This window comes from Sinohyriopsis cumingii, unplaced genomic scaffold, assembly GCF_028554795.1.
Source record: "Sinohyriopsis cumingii isolate HCF-2022 unplaced genomic scaffold, ASM2855479v2 utg000198l, whole genome shotgun sequence".
Classification (NCBI taxonomy): Eukaryota; Metazoa; Mollusca; class Bivalvia; order Unionida; family Unionidae; genus Sinohyriopsis; species Sinohyriopsis cumingii.
Genome location: NW_028315875.1, coordinates 2,319,632 through 2,347,276, shown reverse-complemented (window position 1 = coordinate 2,347,276; position 27,645 = coordinate 2,319,632). Strand labels below are relative to the sequence as shown.

Here is a 27,645-nt window from a genome sequence, read left to right as displayed (position 1 = left end):
ACAAGTTCACTCTTCTTTTTCTCTCTCAATCCACACACTTCCCTATATTCTCAATCTTATGCATGTGTGTGTGTGTGTGAGAGAGAGAGAGAGAGAGATCAAAGGGAATGCACAGAGATTTTCGATGAAATTGTGTTAAATGTTTAAGTCATCTAGAAGACAGGAATTATTAATATTAGTGATTTATATATATATATATATATATATATATATATATATATATATATATATATATATATATATATATATATGTGTGTGTGTGTGTGTGTGTGTGTGTGTGGGTGTGGGTGTGGGTGTGTGGGTGTGGCTGTGTATGTATAGTTTAACGTAGCTTTAACAATTTGAGTCATATCCCTACGATGTGTGCAGTGTGTCAGTTGTGATATCGAGCACTAGGGCATAATGCCGAGGACCAATGTAGCATCCCACTCAGTCACATACACTGACGCCAGGTCTATCAGCCCTAAAAAATAGTTTCTTAATGCAGTTGATGCGTGAAGTACAATTTTCATAATGTTTTGTATGACTCAACCGGGGTTCGAACCCGAGACCTCCCGCATCCGAGGCCAACGCTCGAGCCACTAAGGCAACTGGAGCGGTAAATCATATTTCTTATTGTTATATTATTACATCGCTAATGTTTAATTAGTGGAAATTCATCATAGCTTTAGAGAATACAGAAGCCGTAGCCTAGTGTTGAAACATAACCTAATGTTGAAAGAATATTCATATATGCGTATAAATGCGCCATCTGCGGATCACGATTTGATATAGTAACAATACTGGCTTATCAAATTGTTTTATACAAAGCCTTTAACAGCTAAGTATAAATATACCAAGCTCGTTTAACCAGCAATCTAATAGTGTTATTGAGATTTTAAATGATTTTACAAACACTCCTCTTTACAATACAGGAAGTTTTGTTGGTGTAATGTAGATAGCAATAAAGATAGTATATCCAGGGCGTAGATACCACATAGCAAGTGTATTTTTTTTACACTACAGATTATGCAACAGGGTAGACCACGTGATATACAAGTTATGAAGTGTGCACGAGGGAGACATTTTTGTTATTACAGAAAGAACTACTGTGCTTAGAAATTATTTGAAATAAATAAAATGCTTAACTTTTACTGAGACAATACATTAGGGAAATTGTGTTAGAAAGAATCGAAAGTATTTCAACGTAATTTTATCCGTATTTCTGTCGATATTCATCGTCACGAAAGATATTGACACTTCTGATTCGTAGATATCAAAAAAGGAAAGTGAGAGTATTGGGTAAATACATATTCAAAGATATATATATATATATATATATATATATATATATATATATATATATATATATATATATATATATATATATATATATATATATATATATATATATATATATATATATATATATATATATATATATCACAAAACACAACAGTAGAAACATTTCTGTCTGTTTTTATTTGTTGTTCGATCACTTTGTTTATTGTCTTTTCCAATTAACCAAAATACATTGCACATTAGATGTTTCAAGTCAGAATAGTATGTTTTCTAGTGTTTTTCATTAAAAACATATCTTCAAATTAATATAATATTGCTGCTCCGTGTAATGAATGTTTCATTCCTATTTTAATGAATGTGATTAGGGATGATTATCAAATAAAATATTCTATATAAGTACCATGTTTGTTCCTAAGGTAACGGAATGGCAATTAAGGTTTAAAGATTTATGTAAAGGCTTATAGAAACACAGACGGACATATATGTAATATGTATGTATGTATGTATGTATGTATGTATGTATATATATATATATATATATATATATATATATATATATATATATATATATATATATATATATATATATATATATATATATATATATATATATATATATATATATATATATATATATATGGGTGTGTATATATATATATATATATATATATGGGTGTGTGTATGTATATATATATATATATGGGTGTGTGTATGTATATATATATATATATATATATATATATATATATATATATATATATATATATATATATATATATATATATATATATATATATGTGTGTGTGTGTGTGTGTGTGTCTGTCTGTCTGTCTGTCTCTGTGTATTTCTTACATTCCACAGAAAGCGATACAGAAATAATAAGCAAAGGGAATTTAAGTAACAAATGGTAAACTATTGAATAGCAAGTAAATCTTTGCAAGTGGAATAATTGTCATGTAAATGTAGCTAATAAGGTTTAATCTCTGATGATTGCAGATATTTAACCCGACCCCTATCGTGTCAGAATCTTTGGGTCTTATTTCTGCGTGTCTTATAAGTGGACTTATCACAAAAAGCCTCATCATCGGACATGAAACATAGCAGCAATCTTAATACCGAGTCCTCGACAGAAGTATACAGCGCTCTGAATGGAAGCATCTCATTGGCTGCTGTTGCTGCAATGCCGGAACGATTTGGTCTGACCGCGAGTCCGTATTGGTGCTCATCTTACAGTACTTCCATCAGCCAGCCCTCTTAAAATCACTTCTCACGATTTATATGCTCAACATAAGACGGTGTTGCTAAGTTTTCAAGTGGCATCCACTTTCACAAATCCACAAAGTTATAATCACAATAGCTCTGAAAGACTCTCAAGTTGAGAATTTGAGAATGTATGCAAACCATGCGTTTTCGACGCCCTTCTCTGTGAAGGATATCTTAGGGATCAATTGGAGTGATCAGGCGGGGGTATCTTCACATTATGGACTGGACTATTCAAGCCCAAATTATGCCAATTTTCCTTTTGATAACCAAAGAATGGGGGAGCAAATGTCCCCCTTGATGAACAGTATCAACAATTCTTCCTGTCTCTACAGCAGTAATTCTACAATGTCATCCATCCAGCCGACCTACACCAACCTGTCTTGCAGTCCTTCTGTGTCCTCCATGCATCTTCCTGTCATGCATACCGATTCTATGAGTCCCAAACAGGAATATGATACGAGCGGCGTCCCCACCCCCGGGTCTGTCTCAGAGGAGTCACCGCCTATATCCTCAGGATCCATTGACACGGGCCCCATGTCGCAGCCCGTTGGCAACGAGCAGAACGAGGATCTCATCGAGAAACGTAAGTACAAAGTGGTTGGAGTGGCCCTAGAGTAGGGATACTCTATCTATATCAATTGATCTAGGAGATTGGGATGTTTCGAAGTAAACAAATCCTGGGAGAGACTCTTAAAAGTATACCAGCATCCACTTCACTCTTGAAGATGAAATGGGAGGGTTTTCAAAATACTTGATCAGAACACTTCTCTACTTATGCTGCTGTTTATATTTATAAAATTAACGTGATATTTTTCTTGACATTGAACATTATCCATATCAAATAGCCAAAACCATAGAAACTTAAAAGGAGATAGGGAAAGACATTTTTCAATCAGGCGAGGATCAGTGTTTATTGTATCGTATTACAAAAGCTGTAGAGTTTACACATCTGAGCATACAGGCCTAACTTATCAGAGTTCGTGCATTAACATTGATTATAATTTGGAGATTTAATGGACGGTGCATTCTTCCATATCGCTGAGGAGATGAATCAGACATGACTACGATTCCGGTAAGCTCGCGCCGGTTTGAACATCTGCATCTCGGGGATAAACAAAACCTCCGTTATTGATGGTTTTCTGCATGGCAATGTTTGTGGTGTTTGGCACGGGATTTCGTTTATTAACTTTTCTTTTTTTCATTTCTTGAAATAAATTTTGTATAAACAAAGGATAGATATTTTAATATCGCCTAGTGATACAAGTTTTATTTGTGGTTTCATGTAAGAATAAGTGGGCAATAAGAGAAACGATTTCATCTTTGATTTTCATTCATTCTCGAAAGGACAAAATCTGTAACTAAGTAGTACTGAATCACCTGTAAAAAATGAGATTTGATCAAATGGTAAAACATAGTAATACGATTGAATATCAGTTGAAAATAATTTTCATTTCTGTTTGTATAATTCACGTAGTAACCAGCTCAGATGAAAATCGTCGCTGATTGTAAAATAAAGAAATATACAAAATATTTAAATCACACCAGTCAAGAACATCAGAAACTTAACAGAGCAAACATGTATGTCTGCTAAATATCCCATAATGCACAACCGTATCATTCAATCTAAGTTTAATGATACATATTGTTTTCTTGTAATAGCCCTGGGTTTTTTAAAAAACTTTTCCAAATCACTTAAACATGTTCAACGTGCATAAGATGTAAAAGATTATGTTAAAGCAAATGTAGAAGAAAGACATTTATTGGAACGCTAAAAACGTTTCTGATATTGTGCAGAGAGAAAAACAAAATGACACCAATCACCATATACACTTTCCAATAATATTCTATGTTAATGTTCATTTAAAATTAAGAAAAAGAAAAAAGAAACTGTAGTTGAGTGTTTATTTCATACAATCAATCTAGATTGGCCTTGTGTTAACGGAGGATGAATGACTTTTGTTAAAGGAGGTGGACTGACTTTTGTAAGAGGATTAGAAATAACTTTTGTTAACTTAGGTGAAATGATTTTTGTTACAGGATTTGGAAAGATTTTTGTTGAAGTAGGTAAAATTACCCTTGTTAAAGGAGAATAAATAACTTCTGTTAACGGAAGAGTTGTAAAAACCTCAACTAATAAAGTCACGACAAGTAGATAATCGAAATTACTAATACAACCATGCATTTATAACCAGTATGTGAAATGCTTTAGATTAAAATTAAAACATTATCATTATTTATTTATTTATTCTAAAATATTTGTCATTAAGTAAATATTCTGTATAATCCTCGTAACATTTCAATATACTTTAAGTGTATTATCAGGATTTAGTATATTCATTGCCAACAAAATAGTTGATAAATCAACAACATTTAATGTTCGGTGTCGGCTGGCTACGTAATATTTCTATATTTATCAGTTATAACTTCAATGTGAGCTACGTAAAAAGGCAAACACAAAAAAATGTTTATTATGTGAGAAGTATTACAAGGTTAAGAGAAAGATTAAGTTGTCGTGCTGTGTTTAAATAGAATACGACCTACACGAAAATTCATACTGACGCATGTTCCCTTATTAAATCCGGTAGAGTCTTAACTGAAATATCATGGATTCTTTTTAAGGCTTATTTTAATACACTCTGATTCTACTATATCCATCGCAAGGTTGCTGAGAACCTCTCTCCCAGCTTGATCGGGTCTGCTTCTAGTCATATTAAATGTTGGAGCTTATCAAAGTGATTTTATGATGGGAAACAATGTGTATCCAAAGACAAGACCCCTTTAGATGAGATCAAATGGACCACGGGCACTCAGTTGCCCCCCATTACGATCACTCGCCGGTATGCCCCGTGTTTTTTTTTTGTGTGTGTGTGTGTGTTTTTTTGTTTTGTTCTGAAGTCCATGCGACAGAACAGGGCTATCACTTTCCCAAATTTCTCCGACCAAACAGCAGCTTTTTCTTGTAACAAGTATATGGACGAAAATTCCTTATATTTTTTCGTTTTTTATTTCGAAAGATAGATCTCACTCTAAAGCATGATACACAATGTTCAAAATAATAGAAAAAATAAATGAAATAATTTATGATGCATAATCTACATTTTATATAAGCGTAATTATAAACAAGCAAAGAAATAAACGCGGATCAACACAAAATTAAAAAGACAACTATTTGTTCAGAAATACTTATGCGTACGTCTGGACTCATCCGTAACCAGTGGGATTGCTTTTTTTGTGATCAGCTTTATATCTTTTTTTTCCTGCGGTCAGGACATGGGAAAATAATATTACTAAAATGAGAAGAAAAAAACAGTCTCAAACTAAAAGATATGCAATATATGGACAAGTGTTTGCAGCATCGTTTTGACCTATGAAACAATTAATTTAATTTTGAAAGCCTATTAAAACATCTGAATTTAATTTGTATATTTAGGACATACGTTTTTCCATACTTCGTCAAAATAACAATTGTGATACAACAATAAATTTGTCTCATTATGTTATATTTATTAATATGAATTCGATGCAAGCAAACAAACAGGAAAATAACTTAAATAAGAATATATATCAAAACGTATTCACATAAACAATAAAATGGAGACAGTTCGGAAAATAGTCCAAAGTTCATTGCGATCATTTTCTCATTTTCTTATTTCCGTCGGTATTTGCGTAGAAACCATTTCTTATGTTCAGCAAATTTCTGCATGCTTATAATGGGTAATTAAGCAATGCATTTAAAAATCCAAGTATGACATTGATCTTATAAGACATAAATTGTGCTAATTAATAACTATTTACACTCAAATGTATCTATATTTAAAACAGACTAATGCATTTTCATAACCATATTTTACAAACAATAGGTAACTAAAAGGGAATAATGGGGTGGAACTCACGAAGAAACTGTTCAGCTTGATAGAGAAAACAAATTAGCTCTTATCTTTGAATAATTAAAACATCAGAGAGAGAGAGAGAATCAAAATGTACTAATGTATATCACCACACAGAAATAAAACAAACAGGTGTACATACACAAACACACAACAAGTGACATTCGTACTGATCGAGGTTAAAGTCTTCTTTGTGATCGTGTGTAATACAATTCCATCCATTTGCCTGATCCCACAACGCAACCTCCATCTTTCGCTCATTCTCTCAAAACAAATTCATAAACTTTGTCTTTTGAACCCCAAACCCACTGTTAAGATATCAAGCGATAAACAAGATATTAAGCTTGGTATCTGTACTGGTGCCTTTCAACTCAATTCTACTCTCTGCTGGGGGTCCAAACATGTCAGAAATTCCTACATGAGATTACTGACAATATGTTCGACGATAGAATGTTAAATATTTTTCATATGTAAACATAAGGCATGTAATATGACGCATTATTTCAAATCAACCCCTTACAATAGGTGCGAACGTGTGAACTATGTGTATTAGGTATGGACTTGTGAGATTTATGCATTAGGTATGGAGTTGTCAGATCTATGCATTAGGTATGAACTTGTTAGATCATTTGTAATAGATATGGACTTACGTGAAGGGTGCTTTAGGTCTGGACTTATGAGAAGTATACATTAGGTATGGATTGATGAGATCCGTATTAGGTATAAACTTGTGAGATATGTGTCTCGAGCTAGGTATGGACTTAGGAGATTTGTGCATTATGTTTGATATGGACGTATGAGATCTGTGCATTGGGATAACTCTCTTTTTTTGCTAAAGTTATTCATTTCACACGAATATTCAAATATTTAGAAAGCAATGAAGTCCAGACTTACTCATGCTCCAGGTATTTAGTGTATGCCTACGCTGTCAATGGAATTTGCGAAAACCAGTCTAAGATCTCTGGAGACCTTCACAACGTCGGATTTGTTTTACAAGATAGTATATTTTAACCCGATCGTGTTTTTTTTCTTTCTTTTTCAGATAATGTATTATTATTATTATTCATTTTATGGTGTTTTTATAATAAGGATTTAAACTAAACTTTCTTTGGAATTCGTTAGAATATTCTTTTGGTTTGAATAACATTTTCTAAAAACAGGTTTGGAAGGATTCATACCTTTTGAAATTCAAACCATAAGCAGCAGCATCCGCTTTCTTTTCGCACGGTACCAAAAAGGTTGTATCGACAGTATTCTGACACGCGATATTAGAAATTTTTTTCAAGAGGATCGTACATATTTCAACAATTCCAGCTATAATATTATTATTGGTACTAGTTCTTGACAATTGGTGGCTTAGCTTGGAATACGTTTTGCTATTGGTATTCTTGTTGTTATTGCTGTTGTTATTGTTGTTGATGTCTTTTGTCATTTCAACTTGGGTACTCAATATATGTAATCGTACAGTTTTTATCCCTCATGATGGATGTTGGATATTAGTTCTGCCGTCTCAGTGAAAACTTACTAAGCTGATCATTAAGCTATTTATTACATATACAGAATGAACTAATATGAACTTCGTATGACATTTATTACATATATGCAGATTAGATCAATAAACTAATATGAACTTCGTATGACATTTATTACATATATGCAGATTAGATCAATACACTAATATGAACTTCGTATGACATGTATCACATATATATACAGATTAGATCAATAAACTAATATGAACTTCGTATCGTATTTATTACATATATACAGATTAGATCAATAAACTAATATGAACTTCGTATGACGAATGCAAATGTGCTCATTTCAAATGAAATGTATACAGTGCAACTTGTTGAATTATTTCAGCCTTTCTCAACTGTACTCAATAAAGAGCCATCTCGTTTCATAATTTACACTTGAATTCGCTTATATGTAATATATTCAATTTAACGTTTCAAAAGCGTTAAAATACTTATGTTCGGTTCATTAACATCAAAGGGTAAATACATTCAACTGATATTGGAAACATATACCATTTCAGTACTGCACTAATTGTAATGTCATACTTATGTGGTGAGGACAACAATTAACCCCACTTAATTTTATCAGTTAGGTTGAGTGATACAATTAGTATATTACTGGTGAATAATAATAATAATAATAATAATAATAACAATGACAACAACAACACCAACAATGATAATAATAATAATAATAATAATAATAATAATAATAATAATAATAATAATAATTATTATTATTATTATTATTATTATTATTATTATTATTATTAATTGAGTTCCTACAACAAATCTTTCATCGAAATCCCAGCCCCAATGGTAACATGCTTGTTAACAAATTTTTATTGGCAGAAAGCTAAAAAAAATCACTCTATTCAAGACCTAATTTTAGTATCAGTTGTATATCATCTCTGACTGACAATAAGTATTACAAGTCTTTTCTCAAAGCTTTAGTAAAGTTTAAAGACATGAAATAAACAATAAAATATTGATCATAAAATAATTCAGCGTATTTGTTATTATATACACTGTTATAAAAAGACTGCTAATATAATGATATTTAAATTGCAGTTAGTATAAACATACCCCCTTTGCGGGGGTTAAGAGACGCAGATTACGCGTTATGCGCACCACCGCGTGTTGTAGGAGGAGGCGACTAGATGAGCACTAGAAATCTAACTTTATGTTTTTAAGGATTTTTCACACCATTTTGCCTTTGTCTTTGCTTTTTATGACTTTTCTCTTTTGATACGTAAAAACTTACTATATAGCCAGGATTATGGGGATGTACTGTTAGGCCCTATTCCAACCTACCTTCCTACCCCTCACACACAACCTACCTTCCTACACCTCATGTATACATACATATATACGTACGTACGTATATACATGCACAAATACATACACAAATACATACATACATACATACATACATACATACATACATACATACATACATACATACATGCATTCATACATACATACATACATACATACATACATACATACATACATACACACACACACACACATACATGCATGCATGCATGCATGCATACATACATACATACATACATACATACATACATACATACATACATACAAAACAAGTTACGCGTGCATGTTATACATGAACAGGTACATATAAAGTTTACATTTAGAGGCAATGGTGAAAGTTTCTTTCTTGAAAATAATGGCTTTCTTTATCATGCAAAGTTTTCAAGTAAAATCGGATATTCAAAGATTGCCAAGAAGAAATGTGGTCCGTATTTATGGAGAAAAAAAAATCAATTTTATAAGAAGCATAGGCCTGAAAAAAGTGTTATATTGCATCGTGTCAATTAGTACGCATGTATTAAGTGGAACCCTGGATACAACCTGTTTGTAATAAATTTGGATAAAGCAAACTTTCTGATATTGCGCGTAACAGTTTTATATCCAAATCACCACGTATCAATATGTGGAATGTTTAGTTCTTTTATTAACGAAATAATTCTACCGGCCCCTATTGGATTCATTTTAACAGCGTCAATTGTAAGTGCTTTTCAAATCTCTGCAAAATGTTCCTCGTCTGCTAAACATATGAAGACGATCTACAATGACATGAATAAAAAATATCATATTCAGCACATGAGGACTCGTTCATTAAAAGTATTAGATGCCTTATCCAGACAGGGATTGTCTAATGTGATTGACATTTTCCATTCCTTTCATTAATTAATTTGCAATTAAAATAATATTCCTTCAGTCAATATACAAACTTTAATTCAATTTAAGACAGATATATCATCGAAGACAACATAAAACAAATCTCTCTTTGCAGTGGTAAGTCATTACATGTACTATTATAATAAATGTGAATGTAGCGCCAATAACTTTAATAAGTATTTAATCAAGGATAAATTAAATATTGTAAGAGTTTAAGTACAATGTTTTGCTTATCTGACAGATTCATGCCTGAGACATGGTAGTCCTCTTGGAAAGATAATATCAAACGAAACGGGAAACAATAAACAAAGAGCTTGTTTCATTTAAATTGGGGTACTCAGGACTACAGTGAGAATTGTTTACAAACGAGACACAACTCCTCTCTCTCTCCTCCCAATATCTCTCTCTCTCTCTCTCTCTCTCTCTCCTCCCTGTCTCTGCCTATCTCTCTCTTTCTCTCTCTCTCCCTCTCTCATGTTTGCTATGTATCATGTATTGCTGACTCATTTTAAGCAAGCCCCTTTCGTACGTACAGACAAAAATAAAAAAACGAGAGGCAAAGTAAGACAGCGTTATCATTTCTTCCTTTATATGAAGTTTCATTTAGTGAACTGTACACTTTACTGTATATGTACTGCGGGGAGTGAGTTAAATTTATAAAGTCCTGTTAAGCGTGGCATTAGAGTAATTTATCAAATCAAAATATTGCTTCCAGATGTTCAAACTTTATTTGAAACAAATATTGTAAACTCATTAAATATTAATTCTCTTTCGCTCATAATAGCTGTGCATCCTTACAACATATTAGTCCTTTGTTCCATTTCTCTTCAGTTTGATTTTAGTGTCATGTGATCCTATGGCCCCTTTGATTACGGAGAGAGAGAGAGAGAGGATGGAGTTAACTAAAACGTATCATGCACAGAGGAGGATGTATAAATCTCACAATAGTCTTTACTCAACAAAAGAAAGTTCCATATATATATATATATATATATATATATATATATATATATATATATATATATATATATATATATATATATATATATATTTATATGGAGAGACAATGGTCATTCTGTCAACATTATCATATGGTCTGACTCTTCATTTAATACTCTCAATCCGTTTACAAACTTAAACATGCAACATCTGTGTATGTGTGTTCGTTTGTTTGTGGGTCTGTGACATTTATACCCTATGTACACAACATTTAAGACTATAAGCAGTTCAAAGAACACGGAAGTTGAGACGGAAACATTAAATCGGCTTGGGGAGAGATGATAAACTTATCTCATTTATATCCAGCATTAATTGAAGGGCGTTGCGCGATGTCCCAGTGGCGCGATGGTGTTATTATATTTCAAAATTCACCGAACGCAGGACATACTATTCGAGTCGCTGGCTAAAACTCTTAATCGCCGGAACAGAGAGGAAATAGGCGAGCATAACAGGAAAACGTGTTCAACAGATTTTGATCAGCTGCGTCTCAGCGATTGTATCTCCGCCGTTTTTCTCCGCGGTCGGTCGTATATCGCAGCAGCTTAATTACCCAGCAAATTACGTTGGAACATGAAGTTTATCCTTGTTGGAGAAATTGCCCCCGATATAACTGCATTCAATATTTTCCTAGATGTTATCGGGCTGGTTGATACTTACTAGTCTTATTTTTTCGAGATAACAGTAAAGACTATTTTCGTCGCGATTTTCAACAATTCTTGGTTTTTCTTTGAAGTTGACTCAATGCCTTGATTATTATGCAGCAGATTAAAGTTTCTTCATTTTCAATTTATTCAATGGTTGATTAATCTTCTGTGTGTTATTTATGAATCATATCCTGAATTTTGCCACCTATGGCGCTTGACTAAAGCATGTCGCAACCGCCGTATCGATAACTCCAGTGTATATTTTACCTGTCCACGTTATGAACAAATATCCTACGATATTGAAACATACAAAGAAACCCAGATCAAGTAATGTAGAAACACAAATACTAACATATATGTAAAAAGTTCATTCCCATGTAAATAGCTGTAAATTCTGAGTGCAGTAGAACATAGAAAATTTGAAATGCGACGGGCACAAATATTTTCGTCGTGTGTTTTTGGTTAGTTCTAGTTTTCTAGGTTCCAAATAAATGTTATGCGTAAGGTTAGTGGGAGGTCATTAGAGTAATACCAATGTGACATTTTTAAATTTGTGTTATCGAAGTTTTAGTGCATTTTTTTTTTTGTTTCCCCTCATATGTCAGTAATCTGAGAGCGATAAAGTTAATTGGATTTGAAACTGACATAATTATAATTTAAGAATGCTTTTATTGACTTTTATCTTGTATTTGAATAAACTTTTTTCCGTCTGAGAACAATAATATGTCATACGCTTCAGAGCTTTAAAAAATAAAAAAATAAAAATAAATAACATGACACTGATCACAAATCCGTAATTTTCTTAATGACACGATTTTTGTATTACACTTGGTGTTAATGTGGGTTGTTTTTCTTGCTCAAAATTTACATTGTTGAAGTCACCATTTCCTTCGTATTCCTGAATCTGTTCCTGAAATTGCTTGTCAAAATGTCTTTGGTGTTTGAAACTGTTGTAAAATGGAAGAATTTCCCCCACCCACCCACCCCCAAAAATAGACGTGGCCTTCCGGCACCACTTCTATGTCCTTAGTGACTTTCCGTTAAACCTTAGGACTACTAATCCTACTGCTTGCTACTACCACTACTTTTACTGATTGCTACTACCACTACTTTTACTGATTGCTACTACCACTACCACTAATGATTACTACTACCACTATTTATACTACTTGCTACTACCGCTATTTCTACTGCTTGCTACTGCCACTAATTCTGCTGCTTGTTACTACTACCACTACTTTTACTGATTGCTACTACCACTACTTTTATAGATTGCTACTACCACTACCACTAATGATTACTACTACCACTATTTATACTACTTGCTACTACCGCTATTTCTACTGCTTGCTACTGCCACTAATTCTGCTGCTTGTTACTACTACCACTACTTCTATTTCTTGCTACTACCACTACTTCTATTGCTTGCTACTACCACTACTTCTATTGCTTGCTACTACCACTACTTCTATTTCTTGCTACTACCACTACTTCTATTTCTTGCTACTACCACTACTTCCATTGCTTAATACTACTAGCATTATTTCTACTGCTTGCTACTACCACTACTTCTATTGCTTGCTACTACCACTACTTCTATTTCTTGCTACTACCACTACATCTATTGCTTGCTACTACCACTACTTCTATTTCTTGCTACTACCACTACTTCCATTGCTTATTACTAATAGCATTATTTCTACTGCTTGCTACTACCACTACTTCTATTTCTTGCTACTACCACTACTTCCATTGCTTGTTACTAATAGCATTATTTCTACTGCTTGCTACTACCACTACTTCTATTTCTTGCTACTACCACTACTTCTATTTCTTGCTACTACCACTACTTCTACTGCTTGCTACTACCACTCTTCGACTTATTGATATGTTACTACTAATGTTTACTGCTACTACTGCTTCATCTATTTGCTACTACTATTACAACCACTGCTTGCTACTGCTACTACTGCTGGCTACTACTGCTACTACCACCACTACTACTACTGTTTGCTGCCACTAGTACTACTACTGCCACTGCTCACCACTACTACTACTCTAGCTTGCTACTACTACTGCTTGCTGTTACTAATTCTGCTGACTACTACTACTACAACTACCACTGCTACTACCACTACTACTACTACTACCTGATACTACTACTGTTTGCTAGTACTATTACTACTACCACTGCTTACCACAACTACTACTAATGCTCCAGCTTGCTGCTTGCTGCTAGTACTACTACTAGTACAACTACTACTACTAATAATAATAATAATTCTACTGCTAACGGCGACTATCACTACCTATGATTGCGGGGCCCCGAGTGTCCGAGTGGTCTAAAGCGCTCTCCGTTACGGATCATTGCCATCTCACCTGTCTGCGTGGGTTCGAGTCTCCGATTCGGCCAATGTGGGTATGTGAGAAAGCTTGCCAGTAGCTTCTCGTGGGTCGGTGGTTCTTTCCGGGGTTTTCCCGGGTTCTTCCTCCACCATTAATACTGTTCGCCATGCATAGCCTATTGTATGCTGAAAAATGGCGAAAACCCTACAACAACAACAACAACAACAACCTGCGATTGCTGTTATAACTACTACTTGCTACTACTGTTACTACTACTGCTTACTGTTACTAATACTACTTGCTGCTACTACGTGATAATTGTACTGCTTCTATTGCTTGCTGCTGCTACTACTACCGCTAATTCTACTGCTTTCTACGGCTACTAGTACCGCTACTATTGTTACTAATTGGCAGTGGGTTTGCTTTCAACATCAGTCAGTATTTTCATCAGCTAGTAGGGAAATATAGTGATGATGATGATGATGGCAAACTTGTTTTTCCTTCACGAATTCCGATCTCAGTCATTATTGTTTCACATGTATATTTTCAGTATCACTTTTTAAATACAAATTAGAAGTAATGTAGGAGACTTTTTACAATATGTCAATGTAAGTTTAAAAACACGACACACTATATTATGTTTTCTTCTCAAGTTATGAACATATTAATTTTTTAAAATAATTATTCATTGGAAAAAAATGAAATATTTTTTTCAGAATAAACAGATACGGTGTGCTAGATAAAGATAGAATGTCAGATCTAAACATACACATGTGAAACAATAGACCAAGACATTACTATGACTAAAAGGCAAAATAAACTTTCATCTTTTTATACATATCTCAAATACATTTCCACGGTCATTTTATTACAAACATTCTATTTATTTATGAAAATTATATGGTAGTGAGGACTCTATCGTACTAGGCAATTATTACAATGTAGTGTTACTGCATGTCAGTTACTTGATATCGTGAATATATTAGCACCACACATTCAGTGGAACACTGGTTTTTATTAGTCTTTATTCACGGAATCTGAAGAACGTATGCCTTCAGAACATAGATACCTTTTATGTAAATAATACAATTTTATGGATGCGATGTAAGGTCATGAAAACACAATATTGATCCTTAAAACAAGTACAGCAAATACGGTGTTACTAGCCTTGATATTCTTACGCAGGTCTGTTGTTATGCAGAAATGTACGGAAGGATCAGCTATCATGAATTCTACAAATTCTTTTATATTTGGTCATTGAGATTAAACCTATTGTTTGATTTCCAAGTTTATTTTAAAATTGATATTGGTTTACAAAGTCTATAAAACGGTAGTAATTGAGTCTTTTGTGTGATCAGATACACTATTTTTATTTTATTTTATTTTATTGAAGCCTTTATACAACATAACATAACATAACATAACATAACATAACATAACATAACATAACATAACATATAATATAATATAATATAATATAATATAATATAATATAATATAATATAATATAATATAATATAATATAATATAATATAAAGGAGGATGAATTCGCTTTAAAATTTACCCATTGTTTCAATTGTTTCACTGAAGTTCCACGATCGTCTTCTTTCACTATTTAAAAGACAATGCTTATGTACATAGTACTCCTGGTTTGTCCGAACCCGCCTCAGTGATAAAGACTATTAAGAGGAAACATTAAGTATTTTTATACAACATTATTGATAAAATGCTAAATGAATTCGATATAGATCCTCGTCTGTTTCCGATGAAAGGCGAGCATACCCGATTTGTTTTAAACCATCGACGGAAAAGGCTGAGGATGTTAAAAATTCAGTTTTATCTAGAGACTGTTCCCAATACAGAGCTGTGGCATCTTTTGATACACCATCGACATCATCAGTACAATTCCGGAAGCATCTGTTCTAGTGGGGGGTTTTAAAAATTATTTTTATTTTTATTATTTTCATTATTATGAAATTCGCAAAAGTAATGAAAAGTATGAAACTATCAGGGTATGAAGCAACAAATCTGCTATTTCAATTTTCAGTTGTAAGTTTTTTGTTAGAACTCAGTGGAAAAATGCTTTTGATTACAACTTGAAACGAGGTTGACTCCGGGCTCAAAAGGCGTGGTTGTGGCGACTTTCTTCAAGCCAATAGGAATTAGTTGTAGTACACGGATAGTAGACTGGTTCACTATAAAAATATTAAACATGCTCGCAATAAAAGTTCTTGGCGGTAAAATGAACAAAACGTCAGAGAATTTTGCCATATGTCAGATGGAATCTTACATTTTGCTCAAGTCATCTAAAATGTATCTAACTCGTCGAAAACTGTTCAATTATTTACGTAACCAGTCTGCTAAACACAACTTATTTCATTCTTATTGTAAATCATTTCAATGTAAAATTAAAGTGATAGTAAACAGAGCAAGGTTAGTTTTAATTAGCATTAGCGCAATCGAATCTCACTGAGTCTTTGTTTTAAGCAATCGTACAAAAAAGGCAAACAAATAATGCAAAAGAAACCGCTGAATTTACAAAATGTTACATGACTGTGCCTTTGGATTTTTATAAAATTTAGATAACTCTCCTTACTGTCTTGATCTTCAGTGATAAAATGATACAGAAGTTCCGTGATAAAACAGACTAAAATTGTAAATGTCGCGACTCGTTGTCTTGATCTTTAATGATAAAATGATACAGAAGTTCCGTTCATACAACGGACTTGAAAATTGTAAATGTCGCGACTAGTTGTCTTGAATTTCAATCATACAATAGCCATTTTGTCATGGAAGCTCGAACCAACGAGGTCAGACATCTGAAATGTTCCAGAGAATACTTCCATTAGACATTCAATCATGCAACATGCTCCCTTTTGGGGTTTATTTAATCGCTTTGTTGTTTAATTAATTTCGACAAAGACTACACACACACACACACACTCTCTCTCTCTCACACACACACACACACACATATATATATATATATATATATATATATATATATATATATATATATATATATATATATATATATATATATATATATATATATATATATATGTGTGTGTGTGTGTGTGTGTGTGTGTGTGTGTGCGTTTTATTAAATGCTGTTTTTCTATATTTTACCATTTTAGTACATTTAAGACTTCATGAAAATCAAAATCATATGATTCAAATCAAAACTGTCTTTACACTAAGTTCTAGGAATGATTTATGTTGTATCTTGAATGAGTAATGGGGATATGTCTTTACACTAAGTTCTAGGAATGATTCATATTGCGTCCTGAATGAGTACTGTGGATATGTCTTTACACTAAGTTCTAGGAACGATTTATGTTGCGCCTTGAATGAGCAGCGTGGAGCTGTCTTTACACTAAGCTCTAGGAATTATTCGTATTGCGTCTTGAATGAGTACTGTGGAGCTGTCTTCTCACTGAGGTATAGGAATGATTCATACTGCATCTTGAATGAGTACTGTGGAGATGTCTTCACTAAGTTCTAGGAATGATTCTTATTGTGTCCTGAATAAGTAATGTGGAGCTGTCTTCACGCTGAGTTCTAGGAATGAGTCGTATTGCATCTTGAAAGAGTACTGTGAAAATGTATTTAAACTAAGCTCTAGAAATGATATATGTTGCGCCTTGAATGAGCAATTTGGAGCTGTCTTTACACTAAGTTCTAGGAATGATTCATATTGCATCTTGAATGAATACTGTGGAGATGTCTTCACACTAAGTTCTAGGAATGAATCATATTGCATCTTGAATGAGTACTGTGAAGAATCTTTACACTAAGGTTTATGAATCATTTATGTTGCACCTTGAATGAGCAATGTAGAGCTGTGTTTACACAAAGTTCTATGAGCAATTCATACCTCGTCTTGAAAGAGTACTGTGGAGATGTCTTTACACTAAGTTCTAGGAATGATTCATATTGAAACTTGAATGAGTTCTGTGGAGCTGTTTTCTCACTGATGTCTAGGAATAATTCATGCTGCATCTTGAATGAGTACTGTGGAGATCTCTTTACACCAGTTTCTAGGAATGATTCCTATTACATCTTGAATGAGTACATTAGAGATGCCTTTATACTAATTTCTAGGAATGATTTATGTTGTATCTTGAATGAGTAATGGGGAGCTGTCTTTATACTAAGTTCTAGGAATGATTCATACTGCGTCCTGAATGAGTACTGTGGAGATGTCTTTACACTAAGTTCTATGAATGATTTATGTTGTATCTTCAATGAGCAATTGGGAACTGTCTTTGCACTAAGTTCTAGGAATGATTTATGTTGCGCATTGAATGAGCAGTGTGGAGTTGTCTTTACGCTAATTTCTAGGAATGATTCATACTGCGTCTTGAATGAGCACTTTGTAGATGTTTTTACACTAAGTGCTAGGAATGATTCATATTGCATCTTGAATGAGTACTTTGGAGATATTTTTACACAAAGTTCTAGGAATGATTCATATTGCATCTTGAATGAGTATTTTGGAGATGTTTTAGTCCTATGAATGATTTATGTTCCGTCTTGAATGAGCACTGTGGAGACGTCTTAACGCTAAGTTCTAGGAATGATTCATATTCCGTCTTGAATTAGTAATGTGGAACTGTCTTCACACGGAGTTCTAGGAAAGATTCATATTGCATCTTGAATGAGTACTATGGAGATATCTTTACACTAAGTTATAGGAATGATTTATGCTGCGTCTTGAATGAGCACTATGGAGATGTCTTTACACTAGGTTCGAGGAATGATTCATACTGCACCTTGAATGAGTACTATGGAGATGTCTTTACTATTAGTTCTAGGAATGATTTATGTTGCGTATTGAATGGGCAATTTGTAGCTGTCTTTACACTAAGTTCTAGGAATGATTCACACTGCGTCATGAATGAGTACTGTGGTGATGTCTTTACACTAAGTTCATATTGCGTCTTGAATGAGTACCTTGGAGATGTATTTACACTAAGTTCTAGGAATGATTTATGTTGCAGCTTGAATGAGTACTCTGGAGATGTCTTTATGCACTAAGTTCTAGGAATGAGGCATACTGCATCTTGAATGAGTACTGTTTATATGGGCGTTTAGCAATAAGAGGTTAGTGTTAGGACTGGTTGACCTGGTGTCATAATAATGTGACTGGGTGGGAACATGCTACATGTCTGTGGCATGGTGCCACAATGCTAGTCATCACTATAAACTGCCACATTGCAGACATCGTAGCGATATGACTGAAAAATTGTTAAAGCTACGTTAAAAATCCAAATCACGTCACACACACACACACACACACACACACACACACACATATATATATATATATATATATATATATATATATATATATATATATATATATATATATATATATATATATATATACTATTTATAAAGTGGCACAATTCACAGCATCGTGGCTGTTAGTATTGAAAAACCTAAATGTGTACTCTGTGCCGTCAAAATTACCCCACTAAGGTCAATCAAGTTCATTACTACGATCATGTTTGTACGTGAGCAACTGAGAACACGTGTTTAACGCTTACTTCTATATCTAATATAAGCCAATAAAATTATATCTCGGATATTCAAACTCCTTGTAGTTCTGGTAACGCCCCATAAGAAACGCGCTGTGCCGTAACGCCGTGGCCGAGAGAAGGGTTTGCCACACGGAGCGGAATGCTTACCGTTGTAATGATATTTCCGAGGCAAGGGAATCACCAGGGGGTCACTGAGTAAAAAAAGCGCACGATTAAACTGCATTGACGGGTCTTACTCTTTGAAAGGGTTTTTATTATAGTTTATGATTTTATGCTTAGATTATACGGATAGAATGTCTTTTAAAGATTGAGAAATTTTCTTTCCGCATAGGAAGGTTGATAATGACGTTTTTCGTACACGCGTAAACTAAATGATAAATGTTAGTCTTATTTATTTACTTCATTATTTGTTGCATCGAACGATAGATTTCCCGATATTGCATTAGCGTTCCATAAGTGTTACACTGTATATGTCGGACATATATTGTCGTCCTGAATGATACTGTTTAAAATCGTTTACAGTCTCTTTCAAAATAACTCCCGGATGCTATCTGATAGCATGTATCGTCAAAATAAAGTTACAAAACAAAAACCGGAAAGTTCACAAAAGACAAAACAAACCCGGAAAGCCCCAAAAAGACAAAGCTATTGTTAAGCTTGACAAGCGTCTTACCGATGAGTTTCATTAAATTCAGAATTTTCTTTTTTGCGTTTGAACATTTATCTTAATATGCAGGTAAAATTCATATTCACTTTATTTGATTGTGTTGCAAGCTCTTTGTTCAATATGTACAAATCGGATTCATTCAGGCAATATTTGGAAAATATGTAGAGAGTTCTGTACATTTTTGGGTGAAAGCAAAAGTCGACATGTCCGGTATATATATATATATATATATATATATATATATATATATATATATATATATATATATATATATATATATATATATATATATATATATAAATCTATAACATTTAACTATGATTTCGTTATAACATATAAGTATCAGATAATAGAACTACAAACGTTTAGTTTTTCGTAAATCATATTCTTTTAATTAGTACATATTTACATTCATTATGAAAGTGATTGAGTGAATTTACTATTCATATTATATATGTCCAATATTACTACAGAACATGGAAATATTCCACAAAAAGAACCATATCACCGTGCTGTCATTACTACCACTACTACTACTACTACTGCTACAACTGCTACTACTACTACTATTACTGCTACAACTGCTACTACTACTACTACTAACATATCAAAATAAATATTTCTTTCAAGTTATTTCTGAAGAAAAAGAGCTTCTGTGTCAGTGGACATTTAAGAAGACCCTAAAAAATTTATAACCTTTTTTTATAAAAAAAAGTGTATTAGTCACATTAGCTTAATTGTACCTCTTACTTCATGAAAATATATTAAGAAAATGTATCAAATGTTTTCAAAGAAAATATTTTTAACTGCCCCTAAATTTTTTAACCTTGTTACTATAAGGTCAATGACGAAATTAAATATTGACTTTCTTGGAGATATAGCTGGAAATTGAAGATCGAGGTGTTAATTTCTTTCTATTTGTATCGATGTTTAGGAAGCACTTTAGAATTAGAAATGATCAATTGAGTTGTGGTGTGTATTATCAGTAATTCAGCGTTGTAGTATTATTTCCATTGCCTCTTGAACTCAGCTAAATCTATGAATGTCTTTAATCTTGAATTGTATCTTTTCATTGTCTACTTAACAGCTTTGAATTGCTTTCTTCATTAGATCATACGAATAAAGTACAAAACAGAATTAAGTTTAGTATTAAACTAGAAATCAAAAGCCTAAGGAAGAAAACTTCAGTAGTTTTCGAAGGAGAATATTTTCTTATCTAAACTTATTACAAGTTCCTCTCAATTCTTGCAAGGTTTTTTTTTTTTTTTTTTTTTGATATGAAGAGAGAACAAAGAACAGCATTTGTGAGTTAATTTATACGGGACTCATGACACCAATTGACTTGTCATTAAGAAGCGCCGGCCGACTTACATTTCATTCTAAGTGGGCGGACCAGGATCAAAGGTTTCCCCACTAATTGGAAAGAGTTGTATTTAATAGGCCAATGGTACATTTCCCAAAGGGTCTACTGCAAAACAATCCTCCCTTTAAACAGAGCTTCCAAGACGTTAGCACGTATTCCTGTTTTACATTTTGGAAGAAATAATAAAATGGTAAAGTGATGGAAAATGGTTTCAAACTCAGATTTTGTATCATAGTACTGAACAGTATGGTACACGTCACACAAATTAACATACATTTTAAGTTGTTATTTGCGATAAATCATGCACAAGAGTTTTGTTTTGTTTAAGCCACTAAATTCATTCGTAAAGCTCTCAAAATTATCGTGTTCATTTTTTTTTTTCAGGATATCTTCACTACATCTACTTTTTTAGTTGTCAATTCCGACACACACACACACACACACACACACACACACACACACACAAATATATATATATATATATATATATATATATATATATATATATATATATATATATATATATATATATATATATACATACATGTATATATATCTATATCTATATATATATATATATATATATATATATATATATATATATATATATATATAGAGAGAGAGAGAGAGAGAGAGAGAGAGAGAGAGAGAGAGACATACAGACAGAGGAGCAAAGTATTGATGATGTACGCTTTACTGACAATCTCCATCACTCGTTTCCCCTTTACATTTTCAGATAAACAACAATGCACAATAAAGGAGGAGAGCACATCTGAGGGAGAACGTAACGATACATCAGGGAAAAAAGAAGGCAGTGGTGATAGTCAATTAATTAAACAAAAGCAAAGAAGAAAACCTAGGGTGTTGTTTTCACAAGCGCAAGTTTACGAGTTGGATAGAAGGTTCGCTCAACAAAGATATTTATCCGCACCAGAGAGAGAACAGTTAGCTCAGATGCTGAAACTAACGCCTACCCAAGTAAAAATATGGTTTCAGAACAAAAGATACAAGTACAAACGTCAACGCCAGGACAGAAATTTGCAAGAACTATCGTCGTTGCAGCTTCCCCCACGGCCAAGGCACGTCAACGTACCGGTGCTTGTTAAGGATGGACGGCCGTGTATGGGTGGAAATATTAATCCCGCTTACTCAGCTCCTTGTAATGTAAACCCTTTTGCGTACTCTGCCCCGACATATAACAGTGTTAATAATCTTTCCTCAATGAATCAAATTCCTCAAGGTGGCACCGGGGGTTACGTACAACAACAAATGTGTCAGGGTCCTTTAAGGACATGGTAAGGAGTTCTTTGCGGCAAATATTTATTCTACGGACGGTTTCAGCTGATAACCACGAGAGTTCACGAGTACTACTACTCGTTTCGTTGATCTACGACAGAAGATGAGGTATATAAAGGATGGAAAAGTTTTACGTGTCAAGTCCGAACTCGGCTAACGAATGAGAACTCAACAAACAAAGGATGTATTTTTAGATTATGGGTTAAGGAGCGAAGACATCGAGGAAAAAAATAGCTCCAGTGACGAAAACCACGAGACAAAACAGTTTGGACTAGAAATTAAATTTTCCAAAGGAAGTACATCTACAATGTTAAACATGAAATTGTGACAGTGCTTTGTTATTTGTTGCAGTCTTCAAATACTGCCGAAATGCTGAAGCAAAAGAAATGTTGAACAACATGTGGAATTATAACCAAAATTTTAAAAGTGGCAATGATGTATAGTCAGGGAAAAGTTTGTCAGATGCAGACATGAAAATATACTCTTAATTCAATATTGGTACGTTTTTATTTTGGGTAAATTGATTGTATGTCTGCTGATAGGTCTTTCGACATTTAGTTTGCATAAACTCAACGTAGACACAAGTGGTACCGTACGGTAGTCTCTCATCAGATATCAGCAATAATCCAGGAGAATGTGCCTTATTTAGCAGACAATAAAATGCCATGGCAAGTTCTATGTCATTCCTAGAGGCATATAGAAATAATCTTAAACATTTATTTCAAACACATATAGCATACAGATGGAAAAAGTATTACAATATTTTAATAAGAATATTTATTTAAAATGCATATAACATACAATGGGAAGAAGTATTACAATATTTTAATAAGAATATTTATTTCAAATGCATATAACATGCAAAGGGAAGAAGTATTACAATGTTTTAATAAGAACATTTTAATTGGTCAATAATTGCGGGGAAATTTCCTGTCTGAATTCCAAGTGAATTAATTATTAAATTAATTATTTCATTTGACTATCTGAAATGATTTTGCACTTTTTAAATTTATTAATTTGATCAAAACGTTCTAACGCCCTCAAATACGCAAAAATCGAATGCTAGGTTAATATTAGATTCCACATTATTATTCACAATCTTACTACAACTGTTATTCTGTTTTAAGAAACAGACGTCAGTATCATCTCATTTGAAGCGGTGATTTACTCAGTATTCGTCGCTAATGCCCAAACAACTTCAATCACACATATGATTTTTCTCAAACAAGGTTCATTTTAATTTATTGTTTTTCGGGTTATATGTATTATAAAAAGCAATATAACATTTATCTTCCCGATTTTATTAGCTTTTTTAAAAAAAAGTTCGAAAATAAATACAACTGACAATTTTGAACAATACTTCTTTTTATAAAGTCGGAGTACATCGAATGTTTTCATCCGTGCTCTAAAATTATTCATAGCTTTTCACAAGTGGTCTATTCATAATGTGCAACCCGTAATTATGCACGTAGTCAAGTATACCCATTGTTTGTCTGTTTGTGTGTACACTCATCCTTATCTCAGTTCTTATATTCATAAGTTTGCACATTTATTTATATGGACCGAGTCCTGGCAATAAACTGATAGGGAAACCACAATATTGTATATTTGTCGTCAAACTAATTAATGTAATTCAGTACATTTTCGAACTTGCAACTTTTTTATTGTAAAACATTGGATGTGCAATAATCAAGATTTAAAGACACAACAGTATGATACATGTAACTTTGCGAAGTAATAGGTCACATAATGAAACATAACAAAGCAATACGCTTCTTTCCAGATAGCCACTCTTCAATTTAGGAATACAGTTTTACTATGTTTGTACCGAAGATGACATAAGACAACAATTACTACCCTTTTTAGGTTGACCAAACTAAGAAGATTTTCCAGTGAATAAATAGGTCCTTTTCTGAATGTAAGTTGTCACAGATCTATTTGGCAAAGTTCATATTTGGTTAATTATGAAAGGGTAAACTGTAAACTTTATGAAACCGTATAAAAAGTTGCATTGACTGTTGTTGAATGAAAACAGTAAGATGTAAAGTGATATTAAAATGGCGATTATATACAGTGTTTCACTTGATCCACTATCCAGGTTATTACTACTCGTTTGCGAATACGAAACAGTACGGTTAGATTTATATGTAATATAACGGGCATTTGCTAGTTCCAGCTGACCTTCATACCACATATTTCTTCTTTGATTTTATGTATACTTATTCCACTTTTACCATAAAGGATTGACCTCTATCACCTTTGCTACATATAAACCCACCTTAGTTACATAAATCTGAATTCTTGCGTACGTATTTACATACAGACACACACAGGCAAGCACGCACATCGTGCTCATCTAGTTGTTTATTAATCTGTATGTAAGAATTGTACTTGATATTTTCTGGATTTATGAAGTCCTGAAGCTTGCAAAATCGATTACATATTGTTTAAACGGCGGTAGCATAACTTACATCTTCATTGTTTATCCATTTGTTAAAATACATTCTGTATTTCGAATGGGAAAAATTAAACGTATTTTTTAATTACTCAGTTTATATTCCCATTTCTAACTTGCCTGATATCAAGCTGTATGAAAACATAATTTGCAAGCATGGGAGACTTGAATTCAGTTTTGTATTTTTAATTATTTATTTACCCAATCCTTGATTTTAAGGAAAACACAGTGGATCTGTATGTTGAACGCTATAGAATGTACGTATTACGTCCATTTTATAAATCGAGAACTTTTGTGTGAATCATACGAACAATCGCCTGATTATATTTATTCTAAGAGTTTTCAGTTGTCACCAGTTTATTTTCTTTAATCTTCAGATATTTATCTCAGCAACATTTTGAAAGAACGGCATGATTATACTATGCCAAGAACAACAACAACAACAACTACTACTGCTACTAAAAATGACTGATCTAATGCGGCTTACGGCTTGTACAATATGCCCATCTAGGCTTATGGTTTGTACAATATACCCAATGCTGATTACGAGTTGTACAATATGCCAAATGCAGATAATGGGTTGTACAATATGCTTAATGCGGATTATGGGTTGTATAATGTGCACAACGCGGTTTACGGGTTGTACAACATGCCCAATGCGGATTATGGGTTGTACAATATGCCCAATGCGGATTATGGGTTGTACAATATGCCCAATGCAGAGTATGGGTTGTAGAATATGCCCAATGCAGAGTATGGGTTCTACAATGTGCCCAGCGTGGTTTACGGGTTGTACAACATAGCCAATGCGCTCACTATATGGTGCACTATTGGAGGCAGGAGCTACAGTGGCTCAGTAATCATCATGCGGAACTCTGAAAGGATGCGGGTTTGAATCCCAACCTAGAATTAGCCAAGATGTGTCCGTGGTCATGACTGATGTTTCATTTGCCTTACCAAACCTGTAAATTACTGCTTTAGGATATAAAATCATATGTTTTATACGATTAAAACATAAATCACATACAAATACACACACATTTTTGATAGTTCAAACTGGAGCCTACGGAGTCAAACTATTGTCCACACGGGGGCGGGGGGAGGGACTAGTCTAGATAATACAATATGTGCCTAAAAATCTGACAGACAAATAAGCGGACGTACAGTCAAACAGGTATGGACTGAGAAAGAATTCAAAACAATAGGGAGCTGTGAGCGGAAATAAAAGAAAATAAACAAAAACAAAGTAAAAATAGTAATAGCAGTGTAAGAACAACTCCATTGGAAGTGCGTGTAATTTTTTTTACCTTATCGTTTAACATATACTAATATCTGAAATTTAAAGCTCAAATTCATATGAATTAACATGGGCTATTAGTAAAGCATAATACATTCTATATAAAAATAGAAATAATCAAAAAGTTTTATCTGAGAATGATTGATTTTCACAAGTCATTGGTTTCCTGTTCTCAGTAAAATATTATCACATTACTTTTTGATGCCGTGTGAGTCAAATCTCCTTTGTAATATTTTACAAGTAATGCCTTTTTCCGAAAATTTAACTGACATTCCAGACGCATTTAAGGAATAACCATGTTCATATACCAATCTCTTGACAATAAATTATCACATATATACCCAACATATACCAATCTCTTGACAATAAAGGTCTCGAGGACACTAACGTGTCATACACTTATCAAAGGTAACAAACATTCACACACACAAATACTTATACTTTAATTTGAAAGAGTTTAATTTTACCTATTATAGCACAATTCATTTCACTGCATTCTCTTCATATGCTTGACAAAATGCAATTACCACTGCCCTGTCCACTAAGACGTCATTAGCATTATTGGTCAGACAAACGAATAAAATATTACGAAACTTGTAGCTCAGTTCAATATGAACTACTTTTTTATGTTCTTATCATATATTATCAGTCATTTTGTAGTCTTATATGAACGTAAAAAGTATGTTCATTATAAGTGATACGTGTTTTTCTAAGTTAAACAGTTCTTAATTGTTTTTAATGAATATTATCTTGGAATGATATGGACAATATTAAATATATTTTGCTATGTAAATATTGCTGTATAAAATTAAAGAGTTATTCAACAAATTTTGTATATGTGTATTTGACATAATAAAATTCAATTTATCATAA

The 27,645-nt window shown here is 33.1% G+C and overlaps 1 protein-coding gene across 1 annotated transcript; it reads left to right on the top strand.

Moving 5' to 3' along the window:
• The first annotated feature begins 2,282 nt into the window (after positions 1–2,282).
• Positions 2,283–27,645, top strand: LOC149774576 (uncharacterized). The gene is made up of 2 exons (XM_089945082.1): positions 2,283–3,127; positions 22,461–27,645. The coding sequence occupies exons 1-2, from the start codon at positions 2,671–2,673 to the stop codon at positions 23,021–23,023; spliced, it is 1,020 nt and encodes a 339-aa protein (XP_089801208.1). The 5' UTR covers positions 2,283–2,670; the 3' UTR covers positions 23,024–27,645.

Excerpts from the sequence above, each read along its gene's own strand:
- LOC149774576 (XM_089945082.1), top strand. The coding sequence starts at position 2,671 with ATGTATGCAAACCATGCGTTTTCGACGCCCTTCTCTGTGAAGGATATC. Across the intron at positions 3,128-22,460 it reads CGAGGATCTCATCGAGAAAC|ATAAACAACAATGCACAATA; the intron begins GTAAGTACAAAG and ends TTACATTTTCAG.